General features: G+C 38.2%; 4 protein-coding genes across 7 annotated transcripts; 1 reads left to right on the forward strand and 3 right to left on the reverse strand.

Annotated features, from left to right (window-relative positions):
• Window positions 1–97: 97 nt before the first annotated feature.
• On the reverse strand, window positions 98–9107 carry LOC140778306 (uncharacterized). 2 transcript variants are annotated; one of them, XM_073122949.1, is made up of 8 exons: window positions 8903–9107; window positions 4106–4270; window positions 3939–3995; window positions 3674–3766; window positions 3049–3127; window positions 2620–2744; window positions 2122–2265; window positions 98–600 (listed from the first exon to the last, which is right to left on the reverse strand). In XM_073122949.1, the coding sequence occupies exons 2-8, from the start codon at window positions 4229–4231 to the stop codon at window positions 367–369; spliced, it is 858 nt and encodes a 285-aa protein (XP_072979050.1). In that variant the 5' UTR covers window positions 4232–4270; window positions 8903–9107; the 3' UTR covers window positions 98–366. The 2 variants fall into 2 exon arrangements, with proteins under 2 accessions (XP_072979050.1, XP_072979051.1); XM_073122950.1 differs by having other exon boundaries at window positions 4106–4293.
• A 918-nt stretch (window positions 9108–10025) lies between these two features.
• On the forward strand, window positions 10026–13610 carry LOC140779044 (uncharacterized). The gene is made up of 4 exons (XM_073123989.1): window positions 10026–10407; window positions 11279–11420; window positions 11495–11636; window positions 12972–13610. Exons 1-4 carry the CDS (start codon window positions 10053–10055, stop codon window positions 13302–13304), a joined length of 972 nt encoding a protein of 323 aa, XP_072980090.1. The 5' UTR covers window positions 10026–10052; the 3' UTR covers window positions 13305–13610.
• Window positions 13611–14520: 910 nt separating this feature from the next.
• LOC140778305 (protein BZR1 homolog 1-like) lies at window positions 14521–17432 on the reverse strand. The gene is made up of 2 exons (XM_073122948.1): window positions 16889–17432; window positions 14521–15707 (listed from the first exon to the last, which is right to left on the reverse strand). The coding sequence occupies exons 1-2, from the start codon at window positions 17105–17107 to the stop codon at window positions 14988–14990; spliced, it is 939 nt and encodes a 312-aa protein (XP_072979049.1). The 5' UTR covers window positions 17108–17432; the 3' UTR covers window positions 14521–14987.
• Window positions 17433–21732: 4300 nt separating this feature from the next.
• Window positions 21733–25801, reverse strand: LOC140778304 (geranylgeranyl pyrophosphate synthase 7, chloroplastic-like). Of its 3 annotated transcripts, none has more exons than XR_012107178.1 (2): window positions 24376–25800; window positions 21733–21969 (listed from the first exon to the last, which is right to left on the reverse strand). XR_012107178.1 is itself a non-coding variant. In XM_073122947.1 (1 exon), the coding sequence occupies exon 1, from the start codon at window positions 25551–25553 to the stop codon at window positions 24450–24452; it is 1104 nt and encodes a 367-aa protein (XP_072979048.1). In that variant the 5' UTR covers window positions 25554–25800; the 3' UTR covers window positions 24198–24449. The 3 variants fall into 3 exon arrangements, 1 of the variants encoding a protein (XP_072979048.1); XR_012107179.1 differs by lacking the exon at window positions 21733–21969 and adding an exon at window positions 23677–23698 and having other exon boundaries at window positions 24376–25801; XM_073122947.1 differs by lacking the exon at window positions 21733–21969 and having other exon boundaries at window positions 24198–25800.
• Window positions 25802–26108: the final 307 nt, after the last annotated feature.

Genomic DNA, 26108 nt, shown 5'->3' on the forward strand with positions numbered 1-26108 from the left:
CTAAGCGATGTATATAAGCTACAACCACATTAACATAATAAGGGGAACGATTCAACAAGATCTCTGAGCTGTTTTCGGGTATAAGCAGAGTGAGAGCTACTTGATAATTGGATGCATAATGAATCAATAAAAAAATTGCACAATTATATGGTACACCTGATTCTCAATCCTTCTACAACAAATGATCCGAGGATAATGGGAGTCAACAGCTTATAAAAGAAGCTGAACGTTCAAAACAATGTTAAAGAACCATGGTCTTTTTTGCTGCTTAAAGACCAAGACTAAACATCTACTCCTATCGGTAGATACAAAATTTCAATCTTTTTTTCTTCCTTTTTCACACAAGGCAAGCTGTTATAAACTCAATCATTCTTCAACTTGTTCTGCAGCTTCAATCTCTGAATCCAATACGGCTATTAATTGTTGGCTCACGCTTTTTGCCACGGATATCATGTCAGAAATGATACTTGGGTCCAGCGGAGCACCTCCTCGCTTGGTTAACCCACATATGTGTCCATGCCTATTCACCGAAACAGAGACAGCAGAGCTCATATGGGATTCCTCCTCTGAAGTAGCATCCACAATGTAGCGCCTCCCTACCTAGAAATGGGAAAATATAACATTCAAGTCATATATAGGATAGTACCAATATTTATCCAAAGGACACTGATAGGCTCAACCCTGTGCAAGAGCTTCTAATAGACCATCCTTTTCTTGGCACTAGCCAAAGAGGAAGACAAAGTTTCAACATTGCAAGATGAAGAGCAACCGTCACATGCCAAGGACTATGTCTAAGGGAGGCCAGCCATGTTTAATTACAGGACAAACAATTTAGGCAGATTTCACAATATAGCAATAAAAGGTTGGTGAAATCATAATACAATGGATCTGAAAATCAATTAATTTCCTAGAAAAATAGATCAACTATACATGATAATTAGTTATGAAGAGGTTTGATGGAAATGTTTCCTAGAGAACACATATTAGGAGGGTTTCTTTTGACCTGAGAAAGAACACTAAGACAAGGTTCCTATATATATGTGAGTTTGTGTGATGTGTGTGTGCCTATCAATGGTACCTGTTAAACCAGAAAAAAGTATGATAAATTGGAAATTCTTCTGAATCCAACCCTATCACTGGTGAAATTGCAGTAATGCCAATAATAACTTGCAAGTTCTTTGAGTTGAATATGGATAATCTTACTGGCCATTTTAGACAAGGTAAAATTATTTATCGTTTGACTATATTGTCATTCTAATTGATCGACTCCAGAATGGAAGTAAATTCCTAGTTCCAACTTAATGTCTAAGTAAATATAGGATTAAGAATGTAAAATACAACTGCAGTAAAACTATGCATGGACTTTTCCATTGTTTAACAGGAATAGAGAATGAAAAAGGACATCATACAATAAATTAAAGTAGGATAGTTTACAAGTTTACATGGAGAAGTGCTCCTACAGGTTGCCTAAATTTGGGGTTTTTATTATGACCTGTTCAAATTGTAGTAGTTTCTAGTTTCTACTATCATATCATGAGGATTTGTCCATCCGTTTGAGACATTTGTGCTACAAACAAGCTTGAGGAAATTGAGTAGAAACATAAGAGTGCAGATATACTAAGTGAAAAATCATACATCAGTATTTCAGTTATACAAAGAAATCCAGTCTTTAGTGGCTTAACCCTGTTAACAATCAGCGACAATGTCTTATTCAAACATTAACTAGCTTGGCCACATCAAGATAATCCATCAGTACTATAACCTCTTACCAGTAACTCAGTCAAAACAACAAGCAGATTGTTTCAATTATATATGCACCCTTTCAATAATGTATACATTATTCTATTTGAACGTGTATTTTACTACATTAATGACTACCAAATTTTTTTTCTGAAACTAGAAAACTTAGAAGCTATGGGATCTATATTTAAAACCACAAACTGCCATATTTACATGAAGTTAGTTAAGTATTGCATATTGAGTACGGTTACTTGCGGTCTCAAGAGGGTCATTAAGGGGCTACACCTCAGACAACCTATGCAGTCGAAGATACTTCCTTTAGAACCACGATAGTGTATTATTTCCCATGAAGTCTTCTCATAATAGGTGGAATCAACTTACCTCAGTTAAAGTTACTACAACAGGAACTCCAGAAGTATCAAACTGCAGAAACTCTTCATCACTAATATCAAACTCAGGTTGCTCATCAGGCAAGGCAGCAAGAACTACGTTAACTTTTGGTATTCCCGTATTGCTCAGAGCAACCTGTCAAAAATGTACAGCACTGAACTAAACTGAAAGCATCCAATAAAAAAATAATTATCTATGTTAAACTTAATCGTAATTAAATTCCCTCGCTTATTCCAACTCCAAATTGGAATAGGAAAACATGGATAAAAAGTTGCATAAGGGGACGTTAACCATAGTACTATTTATTCTAGATTTAGGTGTTGTTTGGCCACAAACCATGAATAAGGGATCACCAAGAATCTCTCAAAAACTAAATAGTTCTGCCGTATGTGACACATTCAATTTCTTTTTTAACACTGAGGAAATTTATAGCAGAAAGCCAGTTGGAATCTATATTTGATATGAGAACAAATGCAAAAATATTAATACCTTAATAGCAGCAGATAATGCATCCAGCAGATTACCATCTGAACTGATGACAAGTCCATCTATATAAAGATCCCAGCAAACTTTACCCTCAACAACAATCAGAGAGGAGAGATTGATTCCAGCCCCTGGAAATTCCATCAAGCTTATATAGAATCCATTAAAGGCCAAAATCACCCATTAGACAGACTGGCAGATAAAAGTGCAGTCACTCTCTTTTGAAAATAAAAGTATACAGAAGTGCATAAATAAGTGATTTAAGAAGACTACAAATCAAAGATGGAAATAGGACATCAGACTACCATATGGACGATATAGCAGATAATTCACTCAATTAAACTTTCTCTAAAGTTAAGTGAGCAAAAGAAGCCCTATACAACAAATCCACTGAAGGAGAATTGCGAGTTTCTTAGGACTTTTACTGTTTAATACCTGCCCCACTCCTACCACCAAGAAAGCATCTCTGTAGTGCAACTGAGAGTTCAGAAGACAACTCTTCACCACCTCGACCCTGAGAAGTTTTACAAAGTGCAATTCAATTAAAAAGGCAGTCAACATTCTGAATTTATGACCAAATTCCAAAATGTGGTTAATAACTAAGAACCAAGGGTTAAGTATTCACTGAATGCAGAAACCGGAACTAGGGTTCCATGTTACAAAAATAAAAAATATAGATAAAGTTAATACTTAAAAGCAGAAACCCATATGAGCTAATCTTGGATCAAAGTTCACACATCAAAGTTCAACTTGTATCCAGAGCAACAGATTAGAAGAATTCTACCAACAAAGGCCACATGTTTCAAGCTTGCTAGTAAATGCTATTGATCAATCAAGTAGGCTGGGGGGGTTTCGGCATTAGCTCGATACCAGTTTAATGTAAAGGCTACCAGATATTACTTGAGTAAGAGTGCTGACAGTTAAAATATTTAACCAAATTATAATCTACAAAAAATTGGAGAAAGATATTACAACATTCTAAATTAAATATACTTCAATGTGTTCTTAATGTTGGTTGAGTAAACTTGAATTATTCAGTAAACGAAAGAAACTAACAAACCTCAAATATAGGAGTTGCTAGTGGGCTGCAGTCAACAAAAATTGACACCTTTCCTTTGTCAGGTTGGAGAAGACTTGGTCTCCCAAGTTCAGCCTGTGAATACGAGAAACATCAGCAGAACACAAATGTAAATAAGCCCTGCACAAATAATTGCTAAAACAAAAATATTGAACTGAAAAATCCAAAAGTTATTCTGCACCAGAATTTGTACATAATTATGCATAATGCATGCATTCAAACCTGACTCAAATCAACACATCCATACCTTAATGCTAGCGATTACATCTGTGGCGCCCAATCTAACTCGAGCAGAACCGTTTGCCTATTGGAAATCCCAAACAAAAGCAAATCAAAATGGTACATAAAAGATAATCAAAATAGCGAATTTATAATGCAACATTCAAAATTGATGGACAAAAACTTTTCAAGAACCTGAGGAATCACTCCTGTTTCGACAGATATAGAGCGGAATTGATGCCCTCTACGGCCATCTGATCGAAGATCTTGAGCAATCCCACAACTAATGAAGTGCTTCTCCCCGTCTGAGAGCCTCTCCATTCTTCCTTTTGGTAAAGAAAGTTGAAGAATGACAAATATCTACAGAGGCATTTCGCCAAGCACTTAGCTTGCAGAAAAAAATTCATCAAATGGTTTCGCTCAATAGTTTCAATAGACTTAAGATCAAGAAGGAAAGAAAGGCATACATTTCTTATGAGAGAGAGAGAGAGAGAGAGAGAGTAGAATAGGCGTGCCTATGAACACGATGCATTGCTCTTGAGGAGGGTTTTAGTCGACATAAACACTTTTACACTAATAATTTAGTTGGTCGATGGTTTAAGCTGAGCTTAAGCTCAATTAAATTAAGCTCCTTGTAAATGATCAGACTCCAAATTAGAAAATAGAAGAGCCTAGGTCTAATGGCTAGATTGCACTAATTAGAAGCTGTCTCGAAATCCTCCAATAATTTCTAGTATTATTGCTCCATTATTGGACAGCTATTAGAGACAATCTAGTCGTTAGACCTCACAAAACATCAAACATCACTCTCGTTCTAGAAGCGTGGTTAGGTCTTATTTGATTAATGTATAACTCACTCTTATTTGCAAAACATTAAATATGACTTTCGCTCTAAAAATATGCTTAAATATAATTAAGATGTATAACTTTAAGTTTTACATATTAATCTATCTCATATAAAAAGTGTGGTAAAGTAATCACCGTACTTTTAGTTACATAATATGTATACAAATTTTATGTGTTGAAGACCTATATATGCCTAAGCAATTTGCTAAGTGCAAGGTTATTGGGTAATTTATCATGAACTTCATTTTATTTTATGTACGAGGCTATTGGTTCATAATATCATTAATTTTCAACAAAGTTTGATGCTTAAGGGATAATAAAAGCTCTCCAATCATGTGAAATTATAATATTTCTAAATTAATTTTGGATACATATATATACTAATTTGAAATTTGATTGTTTAAATTGGAGCCTAATTTAAACGAACTCGAGCCCAACTCAAACCATCAACCAATTATAGTATTTGCGCGGAGGTTTTCTTGTCAACTAAAACTCTTAAGAGCAACGCATTGTGTTCATAGCCATGCCTCTTCTGCTCTCATTTTCTCCAATAAAAAATGTATGTATTTCTTCCTCTCTCCTTGATCTTAAGTCTCTTAAGAGACCATTAAGTGAAATCATTTGATGGATTTTCTTATGCAAGCTAAATGGCCGACAAAATGCCTCTGAAAATATTTGTCACTCTTCAGCTTACTTTACCTTGAGGACGAAAGAACAAAGAGGCTCTTGAACGGGGAGAAGCACTTCATTGGCAGTGAGAATGTTCACGATCTTCGATTAAATGGCTGCAGAAGGCATCGCTTCCACTCTATCTCTAACGAAACATGAGTGATTCTTTAAGTTCTTGAGAAGCATCTATCCATCAATTTTGCATGTTTCATCTTAGATTCACTATTTTGATCTTCTTTTTGTGTATCATTTTGATTTGGTTTAGAATTTCCAATAAGCAAATGGTTCTATTCGAGTTATAACTAGGCACTACAAATGTAATTGCTAGCATTAAAGAATGGACGTGTTGATCTTGGTCAAGTTTGACTGCATGCATTATGCTTAATTATGTATAACAAAATACCGCTTGAGTTATAACTGGGCACTATAGATGTAATTGCTAGCATTATGTATGGACGTGTTGATCTTAGTCAGTTTGACTGCAAGCATTATAATTAATTATGCACAACAAAAGTCTAGTGCAGCAGAACTCTTAGATTTTTCAGCTTAATATTTTTGTTTTAACAATTATTCATATAAGGCTTATTTACATTTTCTTGATGTTTCTCATATTCATAGGCTGAACTTGGGAGACCAAGCCTTTTTCAATCTAACAAAGTGAAAGTGTCAATTTTCATTGACTGGAGCACACTAGCAACTCTTACTTTTAAGGTTTGCTAATTTCTTACATTTACTGAAGAATTCAAGTTTACTCAATTATATTAGATTGTGATAACACATTGAACTATATTTAATACCAACATTAGAACTGGTATAAAGGTAGTGCCAAAACCCCTGCCTAGTTGATTGAATAATAGCATTTACTAGCCAGCTTGAAACATGTGCCTTTGTTGGTAGATTTCTTCTAATATGTTGCTTTGGTTACAAGTTGAAGTTTAAATACTTAATTCCAAGCAAAGGACATCGAGCACTTAGCTTGCAAAAGAAAATCCATCAAATGATCTCGCTCAATGGTTTCTTGAAAGACTTTAAGATCAAGAAGGAGAGAACATATGAAAGGCATACCTTTCTGATAAAGGAGGCGAGAGCAAAAGAAGTACGACTATGAACGCGAACTATTGAGGAGGGTTTTAGCCGACAGAAAAACCTTCATGCGGGTAATCTAGTTGCTCAATGGTTTGAACTGCGCTCTAGCTCGATTCATTTAGGCTTCAATTTAGACGATCAAACTCCAAATTATTATACATATATATGTGTGTCCAAAATTAATTTAGAAAATTTATAATTTCATATAATTGGAGAGCTCTCATTATCCCTAACCATCAAAGTTTGCTGAAAATTAATAATGTTATGAACCAATAATCTCATATATAAAATAAAGTTTCTAGAAATTATCCAATGGCCCTGCACTTAGTAAATCGGCCAGGCATGTATAAGTCTTCAACACAAATAAAAGTTTTATACATATTTTGGTGCCAAAAGGACAGTGATAACTTTATCATACATTCTCACATGAGATAGATTAATATGTACAACCTCAAGGTTATGCATCTTAATTATATTTAAGTATATTTTTAGAGCGAGTCATGTTTAATATCTTGCAAATAAGAGAGAGTTATACATTAATCAAATAAGACCTTACCACATTACTAGAACGATAGTAATGTTTGATGTTTTGTGAGGTCTAACAAATTGCATACACCTTTCTTTGAATGATACTTGGTTGGTAAACATACTTATTTTTCTTTGAAATTGTTTCTAGGTTTTGATCAATGCTGTTCTAAAGAGAGAGTCGGCATGCCAACCTTAAACTTTTCTATATTGTTGGATGTGAAGACTTGTGTTTCAAATGGCAATTTACCAATTTTGGACTTGATCTGGCCACCTAGGATAACTCGGTCTTCTAATTTTTGGAGAACACCTATAGACCATAGTGCAAGTTGGATATACAAACCTTTGCCACCAAGTTTCTGAATTTGTAATCTTGAACCTTAAGTAGTTGATGCACCAATCTGAACTTGGCTTTGGCCTGGCACTTCGGCAACACCAATTTGCACCTTTTCTTTTGAATTTAACCAATTCTTCTATTTGTATTTCGAGGCGAGCCTAAGTTAGAGCTAGCTTGCTTAGGCTCAGCTCAAATATAATATTTATTATACATAAATATATATAATAGTTTTTGGTTAAGCTTGAATAGTTATTGGCTCATTTTAAGGCTTGACAATTTAGGCTCAGTCTGGCTCGGCTTGAATAATAGGCTTGGGTCTGTCTCGACTTAAATTGTAAGATTAGTTTAGTCTGGCTTAAAAACAGCCTAGTTTCAGGCTTGGGCTTGGCTCAAGCTTTGTCCGATTCAACTTGAGTTAAGCTCGAAAATAGGTTAGGCTCAGGCTTAGGCTCAGTCTAGCTCGGCTTGAGCTTGACTCAACTTGAGCCTAGTCGAGCCCAAATCCCAAGTTAGGCTCACCAGACTAATTTGGTGGCAGGTTCCTTATCCACCGAAAGAAAGAACGGACTGAGATCTCTCGTGTCCCAAATCCAACGGCCTCAAGCTCGACTCATCTACACCCTTAATCGTTAGACTATGAAGCACACATACGGATACAGAATACGGATATGATAAATTCTCAAAAAGCAAGATACGATATGTCTAGGATACGACAATTAAAAAATTATATAAAAATGTTATATTCTAATGACAACTTATACATGTGTATATGCAAAAGGAAATTTATATTCTAATGACAACCTATATTGCTATATATAATATTGCATTCAATATTTCAATATATCTATTATCTACATAAATATTTAATAGTAAAAATGAGAGTAATAGATATCAAAGACAATTAAACAAAGAATACATCAATATTCAACAAATAATGCACCAAAATGAGAATAATAGATATTAGTGCATTCAATTTGTGAGGCGTGGATACCGATACGAGGTATGGGAATCCGATAAATTTTAAAAACTAGGATACGGATACGGCAAAAAAAATTAATAGAAATATATTTTTAATATATTGCAAACCAATATAAGATATGGTTTAATGCATATCATTCTAAGTTATCTTGTGATCATTAATACAACATGCTTTAGTCAGATAAAACATCAATTAATTTCTAAAACATGGCAGTGAGGCAGTAACTAATTTCTAAAACATGGCAGTGAGGCAGTAACTAATTTCTAAAACATGGCAGTGAGGCAGTAATTAATTTCTAAAACATAACAGTGAGGCAGTAATTAATTTTTTAAAACATGGCTGAGGCATTGAGGCAGTGAGGGAATGAGCACAAACATCAACCAGCTCACTGTAATCATTTAGCACCTAAATTACTCTAATAGCATCAATCAGCTCACTGTGATCAAAACCCCTAAAACCGAAACGAAATCAAAATCCTAAATTCTGATATCACAGACAGAGAAGGAGGGAGGGAGGAAGGTGCGTGAGGGAGGGAGATGAAGTAGGGTACCTCAGTCACCGGAGGGAGTCGCCGTCGCGAGAGGGAGTCGTGACGAGGGAGTCGCCGCACGGGGAAGGGGAGGAAGCTTTTGTCGCCGGTGCGTGAGGGAGGACGGAGGGAGGCCTTCGTCGCCGGCACGTGAGGGAGGCAGGAAGGTTTGCGTCGCCGCCGACGCGTGAGAGAGAGAGGGTTTTAGCTAGGTCGAGAGGGGGGGTGGGGGACGAGAAGAGAGCTGAGCGATATCGGGTGTTATTAATTAAATACTAACGGGTTGGTTAGTAGGTTAACGGGTTCTAAATGAGTTTTATTTGCAGACTCGACCCGTTTAACTTAAATAATTCAATAATGTATCTATATTGAAAAATTAAATCAATTATTTCAAATATGATACTTCTTTAGTCGTATATCAAATACGTATTAAGGCCATATCGGATACGTATCAATATCTGATACGTATATTATTATGTTAGGCAAGATATGATGCTATCATGTTTAACAATTTTTACTTATTTTTTTAATTTGACAATAGTGCAACATTTGAGATGTTATCTTAAGTCTTAACTGCTTTGGAAACAATTATAAAGATAAATAATAAAAAATACTTATATTTTAGTATAATTACTTATTAATCTAGTTAAGTACGTAAAATATCTTATATACTTTTTAATTTATCAACAGATTAGAGAGAAGTTAGTAATTCTTATCGAATCATTTATCATATATATAGCCGAAACTTCTGCCTATGAAAATGGAACATTGATGCATGCTTCTCCTTAACGGTATGGTACTTTCAAGCCAAGCAATTAGCCACAGCTCAGCAGCAACGGAATGCGACGGGTTGCCTAAAAACCCCTCTTCTCTTCGTGAAATGACTCTTTTGGCTCCAGGGGTCGCAAGACCCGATTTCTTCTCGTCCGTATCACACTGCATTATCCTTAACTAAGTGAAGAATGGCATTTGTGATATTTGGCATAATAATCTGTGGCATTTCTGGGATTCGACTCTTGGGTCTCCCACCCGTTTCAAACTGAATCGACTTGAGTCACCGGCACGCAAGCCGCCACCGGTTATAGCCAGTCATCAAGCAAAAGTCCGTTTTCCCCTGTTTAAAATCCTCCGTAGCCTCCGTAGCCGCTCTCTCTTCTCTGTTCTCCCTACAATGCCGGGAGTAATGGAGGTGAAGTCTTCCTCGAAGCCGCGATCCGCTCCTCCTCCGGTTAGGTTACGGGCCGTTACCACCAGATCTCGAGTCCCGAGTTCGGTGGTGTCGAGAAAGAAGAAGGAAACCATCAAGAACGACCGTAAAGTGACCGTACGGTCACCAGAATCAGGCTTGAATGTCTCGGGAGACGGGTTGTCCTCCTCGGGCTCTTCCTGTGGCCGTTCTATGAGCAAGAGGAGACCGAATAGGGCCAAACCCGTAAAGGTTGCTCCTGAAGGCATAGATTTGGGTTTGGTGTCGCCTTCCCCGGCGCTAGTGAAGAAGAGGTGCGCTTGGATCACTCCAAATTCCGGTGAGTTGCACATTTTGGTCGAATTAGTTGTACTTGTTGGTCCTTTTGGTCGATTTTCTTGCAATCTGGTGTAAATTGTTATGATTCATTTCGTTTCGTAGGTAAAGATTTCAACTTGGACTAGTTTGCTACTCTAGGAGTTCTTTATCCTTAGCTCTTTTGTGTTACAGGTTGTAGTACGTGATTAATGTTTTAGCCAAATTGCTAGGACATCTCGGATGCGGTGGAGGCACGACCTCCATTTTTAGTGAAGTTTGATCCTTCATGGTTAGAATTGTATGGGATGGATATACTTTGTTAGAACAATGATAGCTAGTTCCAAACTTGAGAGTCTAAGTCTATTGTCTCTTTCTGTGGAAGAATAGTGATACCGCACAGGCGCACATCCTGTGGAGATCTTTAAAATTTAAAAGAAACTTTTGCAAACCCACTCTGAGACTTGTACAGAACATGCCCTAATATGTGAGTTCAAAGGAACCAAAATCATTTTCACATATGTTAGACTAAGATAAAAGTTCATTCCTTTATAGGCTTAAGCTTTTGAAGCAATTAGTGAGTTAATAGTGTTTGGTGCATCCGATGTTGTTAAGTAAAAAGAAAAATCTTTAACCATTAAGGCAAGTTCACTTTTTGGGATTCTCAAAAATGTCTCAAGCCTGAAAATGAGGAGAGTGTTAGAATGTAAAAGATAGAAACCTCATTCTCTAAAAACTTAAATGTTTTTAGAGAAATAAGTGAGTTAATAACCAATAATAATTTAAACTTACGACAAAACAATAGTTGGTTTTGCTTTATGGAGATATTTACCGATCAGATTTTACCTGATTAAGCACATACTACTCATTGATGCACTTGTCTCATTTCCTTTCAGAGCCAATTTATATCTCTTTCCATGATGAAGAATGGGGGATCCCGGTGCATGATGACGAAAAGCTGTTCGAGTTGCTGATTTTGTCACAAGCATTATCTGAACTCAGCTGGCCAATGATTTTGAGCAAGAGAGATATGTTCAGGTATGCTTTTATATGCAGAACCGTTACTCTTCTTCGGGCAAAAGAATAATTGAGCTTGACATTACTTCTATCAGGATGTTGTTTGATGACTTCAATCATTCCTCTGTGGCCAATTTTACTGAGAAAAAGATACTCTTGCTCAGTTCAAGTGGCAGGACATTGTTATCAGAACAAAAGATACGGGCAGTTGTGGAGAATGCTAAGCAAATACATAAGGTAAACTGCATGTTAGTCTCTATTGATATCATGCAAACTACCCAAAAGATTTTGTGATATTAGATCACAATGTTAACAACATGGTCCAGATTTCCAAGTTTTTCTTAACGGTCTATTTTTTGTTTCAGTTTAGTTTGAAACCTGGTTTTAAAGGTATAGTGATCTTGAGATCTTGTGCTCAGATCCATCCAGTCTCATGATTCATCTTTTTTCGTTTGCCATTTTATCACCATTCCGTTTGTCTTGCCCACATTTATCCGCATTTAATGTTGGAGTCATCCCTAGTGTGTTCCCTTGGGGTGTTCATGTGAGTGACCTCTTGCATTTACAATATCTTTTCTTAATGAGCCTTACCTCCAATGTCCATGTACTTGCCGGACTTTGATTGAGCAGCTCCTGAAATTCTTATGGAATTCTCTAACAAAATGGTTTTTGCAACAAAACAGATAGTCTTAACCGTATTAGCTACCTCTAGGTTATCCTGTTGTGCCTCTCCAAGCAGATTTTATTCCAATGACCACAACTTTGTTTTTTTTCCTTATACATTATGCCACATTGCCACTAAAGACTATGGAACAACAACTCAGTTAGTTCTAGCTAAGCACATGCTTAACCATCAAAATTTGCTCGCTTGTGCCATAATTTATAGCCTTGGTAATAGAAAAGGTATCCTAGTGCATGACAAGCTTGGTCGGTACTTGGGAAGGCAATGTATTCATAGGCGTAATGATATTATAAAAGTAGTTGTAATATACATGTGTAATGCCTTAAATGGTAGGTCAGTTTAAAAGAAAAGAAATTCAACTAATAGTCTATGAAACTAATTGAAAGGTTTATGTATGAGGTGTAGCCTAACTTTACTAATATGCCGTATCATATTAATACAGATTAATACACAACAGCCTGATCTGACATTCGACTTAACTTATTGTGAAACATAAACCTTAATTTTATTTTCTGAAAACAACAGGAAAATTATGTACTTCTTATTTGGGTTACCTACCTCAAACTGTAAATAAAGTAGGCAACGAATGCATTTTCCTAGAAAGTGTCCACAATATTAAGATAAGTATATGGTTGGTGCATTACATGGTATCATGCCTCAATAAAGTTTCTGCTATTCTTATTACCCATACAAACACTTGAATAGGGTAAGACACCACTTGAAATTCCATGTTCACAAATAATGCTAGATTTTCCTACATCTTGGTCATGGATGAGTAATACAAGCAGATACATTTTTTATAGAGGCAAATTAAGTTGACTATATGATAGATATACAAATTATACATGTTGTCAAGCTGAAGTAAATTGGAAAGTTTGCAATTTATACAGGTAATTGAGGAATTTGGATCCTTCAGCAATTACTGTTGGAACTTTGTTAACCACAAACCAATTGTAAATGGATTTCGATATGCTCGTCAAGTGCCAGCGAAGACGCCAAAAGCAGAAGCCTTTAGCAAGGACTTAATGCAAAGGGGATTCCGATGTGTTGGCCCAACCATAATCTATTCTTTCATGCAAGCAGCAGGGATTATCAATGACCATCTTTTGAGCTGCTTTAGATTTGACGATTGCAACAGAAAACAGACTGATGAGTCAAGAAAAGATATTGAGTCCTTATCATTGACAAAAAGGATAATTCAAACATGTTCCTTGCAGGATTAAGCTCCCAGCATGGTGGACGTGTGTAAAAATGACCATCAGTAGAGGCCACCAGTAAGCTAACATTGTATGGAAGGAGTTCGACCATGTAATGTCTACTCTTGTGTTAGTGATTTGATGCTTGTAGTTCCCCACTTGTAGTTGTATCATTTAGTTTCTAATACAGTTGCACGGTGTGTATGATATCAGACACCAGAAATGTATCATTCTGATTGTATAATTTTATCTGTTTTAGTTCTCGAATCCACTTTTTTGCCCATGTTGACATTTTCTTCTTGGTATCAAACTTTGCGCTCCTAAATATGATTGCTAATTGATCTATAAACATCCCAGCATAATCAAACAGATAAGCTCTCCCTGTCATGCTTTACGATCCCTGTACATATTGAAGCAGATTTTGACAGATTTACTTCACCCTTTTTTTTTTTTTTTTCTTTTTCTTCTGATAGAGATAAGTTGTAACCCTATGAATATTATTCCACTGGCATATTTACTTCACTTGTTATGTCAAAGATGATATCTTACTAAGGTTCTTAGTTGATGTAGTGCTTTCAGGTGGCCCATCTATAATTTGCTAGCAAATGAATTTCTGCTGTGCTTTGTGGATGAGCTCATTATATATCTAACCATCTACAATATTTACGAACACCCATCACATGGAATGGTCCCCCAGAAGCTACCTGCTGCCGCTTGACCCAGCAACGCATCTTTGTGGAGAACTCGGATCCCTGCATAAACTCCAGAGTTTTGCGATGCCCTTAGTTTATTTATTTTTTTAAAACAACCAACAATAATACAACTTTAATATGGTGTATATTGTAACTTTAATATTACAACTTTAGTCAGCATGCCATCTATACCCTGCCCAATTCTTTGATCGTCCTTCCAAACCCAGAATCGATGAGAGCTTGATGCGATATCCAGTGATTAGAACCCTTGTATGCACTTCTTTGTAAGAATAGGGTCCAATTAAGCTAATGTAGCAATTTCTGCATATTCTTGAAGATTCATATTATAAAGTTTCCAACAAAATAAACACTGGTATTCTTGAGTTGCCGCATCTTGAGTGCTAGGTGAGCAATGTCAAGCACCTTCTAATTGGGTGCAGCAGCTATTGATATAGCATGCATGAATTGTTCCAGTGAACATGCGTAAATGTGCTGTTTGCAATACACGAATGTCAGTTGCAATTTCTATCCATCTAAATGGTTCATCAGTATCATGAAAGAAATTAATGCCATTAATGCCAATTTCGTCTGCCCCAGTGACATGCAATAAATGACTACATCCCTGACTCGGGAGTAACCCACAAGCAAATCTTATCTCAGGATGAAACAAAACCTATAGCAGCAGTCTCAGAGCAAGATTTAGCCTGTTGAGGAAGAAAGATAAACTATTCCCACATTCTTTCTCACCACTTACAATCAAGTAGTAAACCCTAATTACAGATCCAGAAATTGACTCCAGCAGCAAATGCCACAAAAGCAAATAGCTCAGAACACAGCCCAGGAACTCAAATCAATGAAAAAAAGAATCTGTGTGCATGCACCGTCGTCATGTTACTGCAAACCATAAAATGGTAAGCAAAAAGCCACAAAACCTCAAAGAGAACTGAACACCAGGAACTGAGCTAAACCTTCAGATCATCAGATGATGTAGAAGCTGCGGAGTACGAGAGGTGACCCCTCACTTGGCGGCGGCAGTGCCAACCCCTAATGTGAGCTCAAGATCATCCACCCCAACCTCATGAATCCTCTCCCCTTCCCAAGCCATCACTCTCCCACACTCAAATTCAAACTCCGCAGCGCCTCGTCCCCTGTCCTGCATTCCTCCTGCAGGACTCACCACATTCTCTGCGGGAGGGGCAACTGGATTGACAAGGTTGAAGGTAGGGGATGCAGGAGCAGTCATCTGGAAGCTAACCCATCGACCAGAATCAACAGTAGAGGCATCAGACTCATCGCATTCGGGTATTGTGGCAGGATGCCCAGGATGACGGCCACGGGTAGGGCTTGCAGGTGCAGAGGCAGCAAAGAGTGGGTGACGGAATGCCGCGTACTCCCAATCTGGTTTTCTAAGCTTAGGTGGGCGAGAAGAGGTTGGAGAGGAGAGGGGTGGGGTCACAGGAGCACTGTTGGAGATACGGAGAGGAGGAAGGGAAGAAAGGTTTCGGAGGAAAGGAAGAAGAAAAGAAGGGTTAACACTTGGGTTAGAGTTGTTGGAGTTGTTATCAACGCGGGTAGGGCTAGGGAAAGAAGACGATGAAGGGCTCGCATGGTAGGAAGGGACAGGACTGGCGAAGTAAGAGGAGGGTGGACTCAGCTGGTGAGAAGAGGAGCAAGGGCTTAAGTTTGTTGATGGAGCTCCCACGACAGCTTCCAGAGGCGGTGTAGGTGGCTTGCAACCCTGTCAAGAGTAAATTGAAGAACTCAGTAGATGCATTGCATACACAGGTAGGAGATTCACAACTACATACAGTCAACAGGATATGTCTACAAATAAAGGTATAAGGTATCTAGGACAGAAGTATTTCTTATTCTTGTAGTGACTTTGCTGTGAATTACGTTAAGAAATTAAAATCCTTTTCATAAGCTAACATATATTTTTTTTCTGTTTTGAGTGATGATCTGTGTCTTGTTGATGTTCTTCACTTTAAATGGTGGTGCTTTTCTCTTCCCTGCTTGCTTTTTTTTTTTACTTGAAAAGCAGTATGGATTAGAAGAGAAACCCTCTTCAAATCAAGTGCTATGCATGACAGGAAACAAAGGAAAAGGCAAAAAGGGAAGAAAGTTTGATAGTAAAGACGCAATTTTCCACAACCCAATCAATTATAAACATCATCATGTTAGACTCACAGTCAGAACACAGAGAGGACTGCCTCCAAAGAGTAGAGTCAAAAGAAACATAGATGCAATTATTTTGTGTCTAAAGTTTTAGTTTTGTCTAATTAAGATCAGAACTTCCACAGGGGAAACAAAAGCAATAGGCTAAAAGGGATATGGATGTGCAGCACCATAACAAAGAGGGTCAAATTAGTCTCAGCAAAACACAGATCAGAATTTGGAGATGCAGAAGCAGCTCAAGCCCAAAAGGCAAACATTAAGGATACGCTGACAAGTAAATAAAAGAAAAAAGAACAGATGAAATATCCAAAGATAGGAGGAATTAGAGGCAAGAAAGGGTAACATGGATCAGATATCAAAGATCTATCTACTCAACTAGAACAAATGACCATTCATACTGCTAAGAGATCTATAACAAACAGACAAAGAAGTGGTGCGTAGTTGCAAGACAATAAGATTTGTGGATAAGTAACCGAAGAAAAAACCCTTTACCCCAACTATTTTGAGTCTAGATTTAGTTCTCCCAAAAGGGGAAAACCAAAAAATATGAAGCATCATGATCCTTATGCCTTTATTTTAAGAAAAGCCCCCAAAACCATCATCAAAATCCCAACTTGGGACAGATCACTTGATCCCCCAAGTCTGAAAACCAACCCAGATCTAACCAAATCAACAAAACAGAAGCCAAAAATTAAATTAAAATAGACACACACAAAAAGAGCCAAAGAGAGAGAAAAGAGAGACCTTTCGGTAAGTGGTACCATCCTCCTCAACGATCCAACCAGCCTCGGCACAGAGAGCTTTGAGGACTTCGTTGTTATCGCAGTGCTTGGGAAGCTTGTAGTTACCCAAACTCCTCAACCCAGTAAAGATCTTTGCCGCGATCGCCCTCCTCCTCCTCTCCCTCCTCTTGTTGTTCTCTCTCTCCTTCCACGTCGGTAGCCTCCCTGCTCCCGATGTCATCTCTCCACCCGCCCACCTCCTCTTCTCTCTCCCTCTCCCTCTCTCTCTCTCTCTCTCTCTCTCTCTATAGAAACTCGAATTTTTTTTTACTCAAGAGTTTCAGGTAATGGCGTCGAAATGGGGAGTTGGGTCTTGCAGACGAAGGAGGGCGGAGAGATGGGTAAACGTTTCTTTCTCCTCTCCTCTCGTCTCGTCTCCTCTCTCTCCTCTCTTTTGTCTTTGTTTTCTCTCTCTTCTCTTCTGTTGCTTTTGGACAGAGGAGTCTGAGATTGATCACGAGGAGAGTACGTTTCTTTATTGCAAGTAGATTGGATAGATTCTTTCGATGACAGGAGAGTGGGGGAGGCCCCCTCTCCCCTTTCTCTCTCTTCACTTCTTTTGAGGAGGCAACTATATTGACCGAAATGCCCTCCGTTCCACCCTCTCCTATTAGTGCCTTAATTCCTAGGATTAGTCGGTCACAAGCACGGGTTTTGGAGTGTCTCCAATCCTATTCTTCAGTTTATTTTAATTGTAAGCAGGCAGGCAGACAGCAGCAGGGGGGGTGTCTGCAGTCCTTGCTTTGACTGAGATCAGAAGACTAAGTTGCGGAAGAGGAGAGAAGAAAACAAACACAAGAAGGTGTGACGGTGGATTACATTTTGTCTATTTTGGGTTGCTTTACTTGTGATCGATATCCTTAAATGGTCGTTTGTGATGCATATTAATTGGTTGGGGATGAAGTGAAGCATGAGCTGGATCAGGTTATGGATAGGGTCTAGCTTTGTGCAACTTGGATTTACAACAGACGGCTCATATTGCAGCAAAATTTCCTACATCCTAGTCAGCAGACGATCTGCTCCCTCCCCCGGACTGCTAGTTTGACCGTAATCTAATCGACCCGTCAACACCAACCTACTCTAATAGAATGGGTGCCTTCCTCATGAAAGAAGATCACGAGATCTTAGTGTACTTATATTCATACACAGTTGCTCTTTATCGAGCCCCATATTATTAGTCTTTAAAATCTTAAATGATTAAAAAAAAAAATAAAGTCATTGGCACTAATCTAACTATGGCAGAGTCCCTTAATAACTTTCTTATCTTATGAGATCATAATATAGACTTCTAACTTTAAATAATTATTATTAATTTTAAATAAATATTATATAAAAAACTATTTAATGGTTTAATTTAATAGTTTGATTTCGTCGATACTTCAATGATGTAGTTAGTTTATAAAAACAGCTAAATACTTAAAATAAATATCGATAATATTTAGTTCGAAATAATTATTCAACGATGCAATTTATTATATTTACTAAAGCTTGATATATGATATAACTACATTTGTATTTAAGAAGAATTAGCCAATCAGTATAAATAATTTAAAAAAAAAGAAGAGCCGTCGGACGGCCAGGATCGATGGGGTGTAAAGATTCCTACGTTGAAATTGTCAAAAAGGAACTGGCAACTCGCCAGTAATTACACTCGAGGACTCGCAGTGCATTTAATGGGCCCCCACCCCTCTGGTAAAGATTTGCTACAGCGGCGGTGACGGCTTCGCACGTGCGAGGCGGCACCTGCCACGGACACGCGTCGGCCCGACTTCGGCGGGGACCACGGCACCCGCTCGCACGTGCCGAGGGGAACGCCACTACCCACCCCCCCCTCTCCGGCCGGCCGGCACCTTTTCTTGGGTCCATGTGTGTGTGTGGAAAAGTAAAAATAGCGGAGTGATAGATAGTATAATCCTTTCCTCCGCCTTAGAAAATGACCATTATGCCCCTGATAAAGCCTGTACCCACTCTGCGTTTAGACGCAGAAGGCAGCAGCACTGCTCAATATCAAGAATTAATTTATATTTAACCCCTGTACCTGAAATATGTGTGTTTTTACTTTTCAGTCCCATTGGGCTAAGTTAAGTCGTTGCAAGAGATCATCAAACTATATATATAAAGAAGAATAATTTATTTTCCAATCCCCCAGTCAACAGAAGCTCAACTTGGTCCAAGTGTAACTTCAATTGGAACAGTGACTAATTTCTTCTAATCAAATGCTGGATGCCAACTTATTCGTGCAGTCAACCTGGATTAGAATGGTTTAAATTGGACTCCTCGAGACGTTTGTATATTGGGCAATTTGCTACTAGAAATTGGGATAAGACTGTTAACAATTGAGGGATTAAGAATTTAGATTTTAAACAACTAAATTAAAAATATTTTTTTTTCTTTAAAATTATTCATGAGTCGAAAGACTAGATATAGACTGGACAAAGAGCCAACTTTTTTTAGATATATATATAAAGGTATTTAGGTTTTACTAAGTTTTTAGTTATTCAGTTTAGACTTCAAACTATATACGTCGTCAAACAATTGCTTCGAATTAAACGTTCTACTCCAAGTCGTCACATTGTTAAACTGTTCCTTCAAACTAATTGCACTGTTGAACCACCAAATCATCAAACCATTAAATAATTTCTTCACGATATTATTTAGGGTTAAAATTAAACTCCTGATCTCCTAGTTATGAAATAGTTACCTATCAGCCCTACTTTAGTTAATCTTAAGCTCCACCATTTACGTAACGAAATCGAAAACCGAAACGGAAACCGTTAGATCACGATCTGACGGCCAACTCACTAGAGAAGGACAGGGCGGGCAAGCGCACGTGCAGAGGGGCCTGCTAAGAGTTTTCGTTAAAAGTGGTGCTACAGTTAACTTACACGTGTTGTAGTAAAGGGGAAGACTCGTACACGCATGTCATTGCATTCAAATTCATTAATTGTTTGTAAGTTGATACATAAATAGAGAGAGAGAGAAAATAAAAGATATATATAGAGAGAGAGAGCTAAGACTCACCCAAATTATGAATCTAGGTAACATATAAATCGGACTAACATTAAATCAAGCATATAACAACAATAATAAAATCACTCATTCACAGTCAGGAATGGATATTGCGATGAGCCGATGAACCTTAGAACACGAGGTTTGAGAGGCCCAAATATCTTTAGAGTTGTCCTTGATAGAAGAACAATAATTTGAGTTTAGTCTAATATCGAATTCAGATAGTAAACATACAAATTAATCTAACCTAATTATTTTATCACCTCAAGTTATTTAATCTACTCATGATTTGACATATCAATTTATTTTATAATATATTAGCTCAAATAATCCATCTATAATATATAAAAAAATTTATTTTATTTATATTGAATATATGTTTATATTATCAGGACCCCATGGAAACCTAACTCCATTGAAACTGTTGAAGTTCTATCGAGTGAAGGCCTAACACGCATAACCATGCCAAATGAAGCAGTTGAATTAAAGGAGGTAAGTGAGAGGGTAGTAGGCGAGGTCATGGTAGCGAGCAGCAAGGAGGGTCCAAAAGGACACCTCGTTCTTCCATTTGGAAGGCGAGAGAACAGGGACGAAAAGTATAGAAAATGACACGATAGCATAGAGGTAGTAGTAGCTCATAATGGAGGGGAAGAGGAAAAGAAACCCCCACCAATGGTGAGGGAGAAAAACCTCTCATCTCTACAAAAGAGGAGAAGGAGAAGACGTCAAATGAAGAGGATAGTTATTTATTTAATTAATTTAATTGAATACCTAGCAAAGTTGATTTGCTAGGCCAGCTGAGAAGTTCCCCCAGACTGTGTTAAATACTATTACTGACATGTAAAATTTATTTAGTGACATAATAAATAGATAAAGAAAAAAGTAAGAGATATTTCCCCCCAATATAATATATATATATATATATATATATATATATATATATATATATATATAGTAGTTTAATTAACGTCTACCATCTTGGCGTGTATTAAATTATTAGTGACGCCATGAAGAAAAGTTGGAGTTGGGGAAGTTCGAACGTTTTTGCACGTGGGCACGTGGGACCCAATCGTCCGCGTCTCGGGTAATTAATATGGAGGGGACCCACGTGGAGCCGCGCGTGTAGTGCGTGGAGAGGAGGTTTCCTCGAGCTTAAATTAATTAGCAACTAATACAAAGAGGCATGCAAATTGCTAAGTGATGTCGAGGTTTAATTATTTGTCTTGAGATCTAAACTTGGGCCTTGGGCTTCTTTTATGGATGTTGACTGACTCTGCTTTAAATCCAGGAGGAAATTAACAAAATCCAGTCTGATTTGAGCCATTCTTTATGTATAAAATCTAATTAACTACTACCAACCAATTCTTTATATATAAGTATTCCATCACAGGTGTGCTTGTCCTCCTTTATCCTTGCAATTGAGTATTACACTTAGCTTTGGAATCGATTTATCATATTAAGCCATTAATCTAACATTAACTTCGAGGCAATGTGAGGTTTAGTCCTAATGGAAATGAAAACTAGGATGCGAAAAGCTTGAGAAGGTATTATATATCTATCTTTTTAAAGATAAGCTGGTATAATAACTACTTGAGATAATTCATCTTTTTCAGAATGAACATCAAGATTAACCTTATTGACACGAGAAATATGTGAACTGTATCTTTGGCCTTTGGCTTTATAATTGGTTTCTTTTCAGTTCTTTTGAAGGTTTCATAAGAACAGCAATGTTTGAGACATAACAAGCAAGAGATGTATTTCCAGTGAGACTTTAAAGCAACCAACTTTACTCCAAAGATCAGATTGAGTTTAAATTTGAGTTCATTTTACCGAAATGCTGGAAATAAGTACAACTTTTCTACATAGAAAGAATTTCCTTATCGTTGGGAATAAAAACCATACAGAAGGATAAGCTCTTATTGATGAGTATTTCTGACCATCAATGAAGAAAATAACATGTTCCATTCAGGAGCTGCATCAATGCAAATGCTGGAACTTTTCTCTTAAATAGCCTTTAACCATTTGTATCCATACCTGAGAAGTAGAGAGTGCATTTCAGTGGAGCACATATTTGGATTTTCACAGAGCTGGTACTGAGATGATGAACATAACCAAAGCTTGAGCACAATTGTTTCTATTCAATAACAAAGCAGATTAAATCTAAGGAAAGGTTAGCACAATTGTTGCCTCAGATTGTCAAAGCCAGCCTCGACAAGATAATGATCATCAACGAAGGACAGTCGTTTTATCAGATTGACCACAACTGTTTCTATTCGATAATAAAGCAGATTAAATCTGTGAAAAGGTTAACAGCATTACTGCTTCAGATTATTAAAGCCAGCCTCTACAAGATAGTGATCATCAACAAAGAGCAGTCATCTTATCAGGTTGATTCCAAATATTAAACGATGGACTACAAAAGCAGAGGAATTGCCCAGTGTAAAGCCTATGCATTGCTGAACTCAATCTTATCAGAACTGTGCAAAAAAGGTTAGCTAGCTAGTCATATTTTTCTACTTGGACTCCTCTTTCTGCATCTTCTCTTCGGTAGTCTCTAGGTTTTAGGAGTAATGCTATACCTACAAATATTTTACAAACGTTCTACAAACAAGATAATGTAGTATCATTGTGTCCATTGATAATTACTCTTTCTATTTTATAACTATCATTATCAATAAATAAGATGATGTTACATCAAAAATATTTGTGAGAGAAATATTATTCATTGTATTAGATATGAATGGGTGATAACAACACCAAATGAAGAACCAAATAAAATTCTCTAATATTCAACATAGACCAGTAAGTAGCAGCATTTATTAGTCATTGACTTTTCTTTCTTGAAAAGGATTAGTTCTCTACATTCCAACGTGCAAATTAAAGCATGCACTTTTAAAAAATATGCTGTCTCTGCTAAGATCTAATCTTAAGGAAATGCTGTCATGTGCAGTAATGAAAACACAGCAATGAAAACACAGCAAGGATACCCTATGAAATAAAAATAATTGTGCAGCTTGGTATAGCTTACTCAACAAGTTACAGATAAGTTTTATATGATATAATATAAATGAATATATAGTTGCTTAACACCTAGACCAGCAGCCCTTAGGAAGTATTTGGAACCACTCGCAAAAGTCCTGTTTGTGATAGAGAAAGTCCTGTAAACAATTTTCTCATTCTACTCATGTAAGTCGCTTTATTGGCATTGCGAAATCAAGATCTGAAATGTCTAAAATTAGAAACAGGAGATACAATAAAAATCATTTGTTTTTCAGCATCAGACTTTTAAAATCTAGAATTTGGTGCTTTTGACCCACTAGTTCCAGCCAACCACATTATTAGATGAAGATCCAGAATTTGATCACCATAAACCAAGTGCAACTAGAGACATATTCCCTTGCCTTCATCACATTCTCCAAGGGATGTGACAGCTTGTCAAAAACACAACAAATGATAAGCAGAAAAAAAGAAAGAAAGAAAATGATCACATCCAGGTCAACCAATTCCAGTATTTCACATGTTATCAGTGTGTGCTAAGCAATGTATGGCCATGAAGAGAAGCTTTATTTCTTGTGGTGCTTGGCACTAGAAAAGTAAGGAGAGGGATATTTCACTGTACTTTATCAGTTTAGGTAACTATTGAGTTTTTATCTGTTTCCTTCAGGAAAAAGGAAAAAAATTACCTGCCCAAGGAACGCTTCAAATATAGAGATGTACTCATGAACAGCTCAAGTTTGGCACAAGAATAGCTAGTTTTGTTTGTCTGTATTGAACGACCCAAGTTAAGGCTTTTGTAAGACTAGGTACATAAAGAAGACCAAGCTTGAAGAATTTCATACTGTAAAATCAACATAATGCTCTGCTTTGATTCATAAAAGCTTGTTCAAACTCTTTTTAACTGGTAACAAACCAAGCTCAAACATAAACTTTGAGTTCCAAGCCCAGTTTGATTATCAAACATATTTTCTAAACAAAATAGCACGCCCATCTGCAGCCATAAATTAAGAGAAATGTCCATCCCATGTCTTCAAGATTACGCAAACAGAAAATTCTAAGCCGAGTCGGAAATTCATGAGTTATAGTATTAAATATATGACATGCCAACAGAAATATTAAGGTTTTGTAAAGCTCCTGTCATTGAGATTCTAACAGGAAACAACATATGGAGCAGGCTTGAAATACGGAGCGGTAACATTTAAAGGAACATTGACTATAAAACTCAGCAGTCATTGCATAGAGTCCTGTAAGTAGAAGGCTAATGGTAATGCAGAAAGTCAATGGTGGGTCTCTTCCATAATTGATAAAACTAATGGGCTACATAATATCATAACACTAAGCCATGTTGCAATACATCTAATTGAGGAAGAAATATAAATAGAAGAACAACATCATTAACAAGTAGAGCAGCAAGAAACAATGCATTGAGCATCGGCGGCCTACCCATTGATAAGATGATGCTTAAACCGGAGCAGCTTCCGAATTCCATCTAACTCTACCCATCAGCTATAATATCTTTATTTCTGCCTGTATGCAATATAATTAGCCAAGTGAACCAAAGGCGCCACCTTTACTGGATCAAACGCTGCAATCTGACTCTTAGCATCCCGCAGCAGCTCCTCCGCAAACTCCCTCGACTTCTCCAATCCAATTAGTTTTGGATACGTCGTCTTATCACTGGCCAAATCCTTCCCAGCCGTCTTCCCCAACTCCTGCGACGACTTGGTCACATCAAGTATATCGTCAACCACCTGGAAGAGCAACCCAATGCACCTTGCATACCGCCGCAACCGCTCAATTTGTTCATCTGTACCGCCGCCTATGATAGCCCCCATGACTACCGAAGCCTCGAGGAGGGCGGCGGTCTTGTGGACATGGATGTATTCCAGACGATCAAGGCCAACTGGAACGTCGAGGCCAGTAGACTCGATGTCGACCACCTGGCCCGCCACGAGCCCCTCAGCACCGATCGCCTTCGCCAGCTCGGCGACAGCTCGGACAATGCGGGCGGCGGGGACTGGGGCAGGATAGGATGTGGGATCGGAGAGGTGTTGGAAGGCCAGCGCGAGGAGGGCGTCGCCGGCGAGGACAGCGATTGGCTCGCCGAAGGCGCGGTGGCAGGTGGGCTGGCCGCGGCGGAGGTCGTCGTTATCCATGCATGGGAGGTCGTCATGGATCAGCGACATGGTGTGGATCATCTCGACGGCGGCGGCAGGGGCAAGGGCGACGAGGTCGCCACCAGCTCCGACGACTAGGTCGCAGGCGGCGAGGCAGAGGATGGGGCGGACACGCTTGCCCCCGGCGAGGAGGGAGTAGCGCATGGCGGCGTGGATGGGCTCCGGATGGGCAAGGGGAACGGCAGCATCGAGGGCAGCGTTAATTGCCGCCGTCTTGGAGACCATGTACGACTTGAAGTCGAAGTCGACCGCCGCGGCGGTGGTGGTCGAGGCGTTAACCTCAGCGGAGGCGGCGGAGATGGCGAGGCGGTGGTGGCGGCGGGGTTGACCTCGGCGGAGCGGGGAGGAGGCGGTCGGGCGCCAGGGTATAGAGGACCGGGGGGTGAGGTGGGTTAAGGAGCCCACCATGGGGTTGGATAAGAGATGTATAGCAAAGCAAGACATGGGAATTGGGGGATTTTATGGATAAGAATAATTGGATTTCGATTGCGGTTTAATTAGAAGAGGAGGAAGAAGGGGGGATGATCGACCGTAACGGTGAGGAGGTATAAACGGGAAAAAGGATAGAAAATAATAGGAGGAGGAAAGTGAATCGAAGGTGGAGAGTTATCAATTATATCAGGTGGTGGGAAGTGGGTGAGAAGAGACGAGAGTGGTGGAGAAGGTCAGTCTCCACTAATATTTATACGAGTGGAAAATTAGTCTTCTTCATCACCAAATATTCAGCTCTATTGGCTATTGGTAATCCATGGATTCCATTCAATATATACATTTAGTTTATTCTGAAGAAATTATCTTATTTCATCTTTAATCTACATGACATGTATCATGTACGTAATACATTTTTCAGTTTGATGTCATTTTTCTCGTTTGGGCCATAAAATCGATGAAATATTAAAAGAGAAAGAGATCCCTCTAGTTTATTAGGAAAAGAGTTACAGTGCCAAGTGCTCGGTGGTAGTTTCCATCTTCTTGTAAAATAGTGTTGCACGGAGATAA

This window comes from Typha angustifolia, chromosome 15, assembly GCF_048772165.1.
Source record: "Typha angustifolia cultivar Huaian chromosome 15, ASM4877216v1, whole genome shotgun sequence".
NCBI lineage: Eukaryota > Viridiplantae > Streptophyta > Magnoliopsida > Poales > Typhaceae > Typha > Typha angustifolia.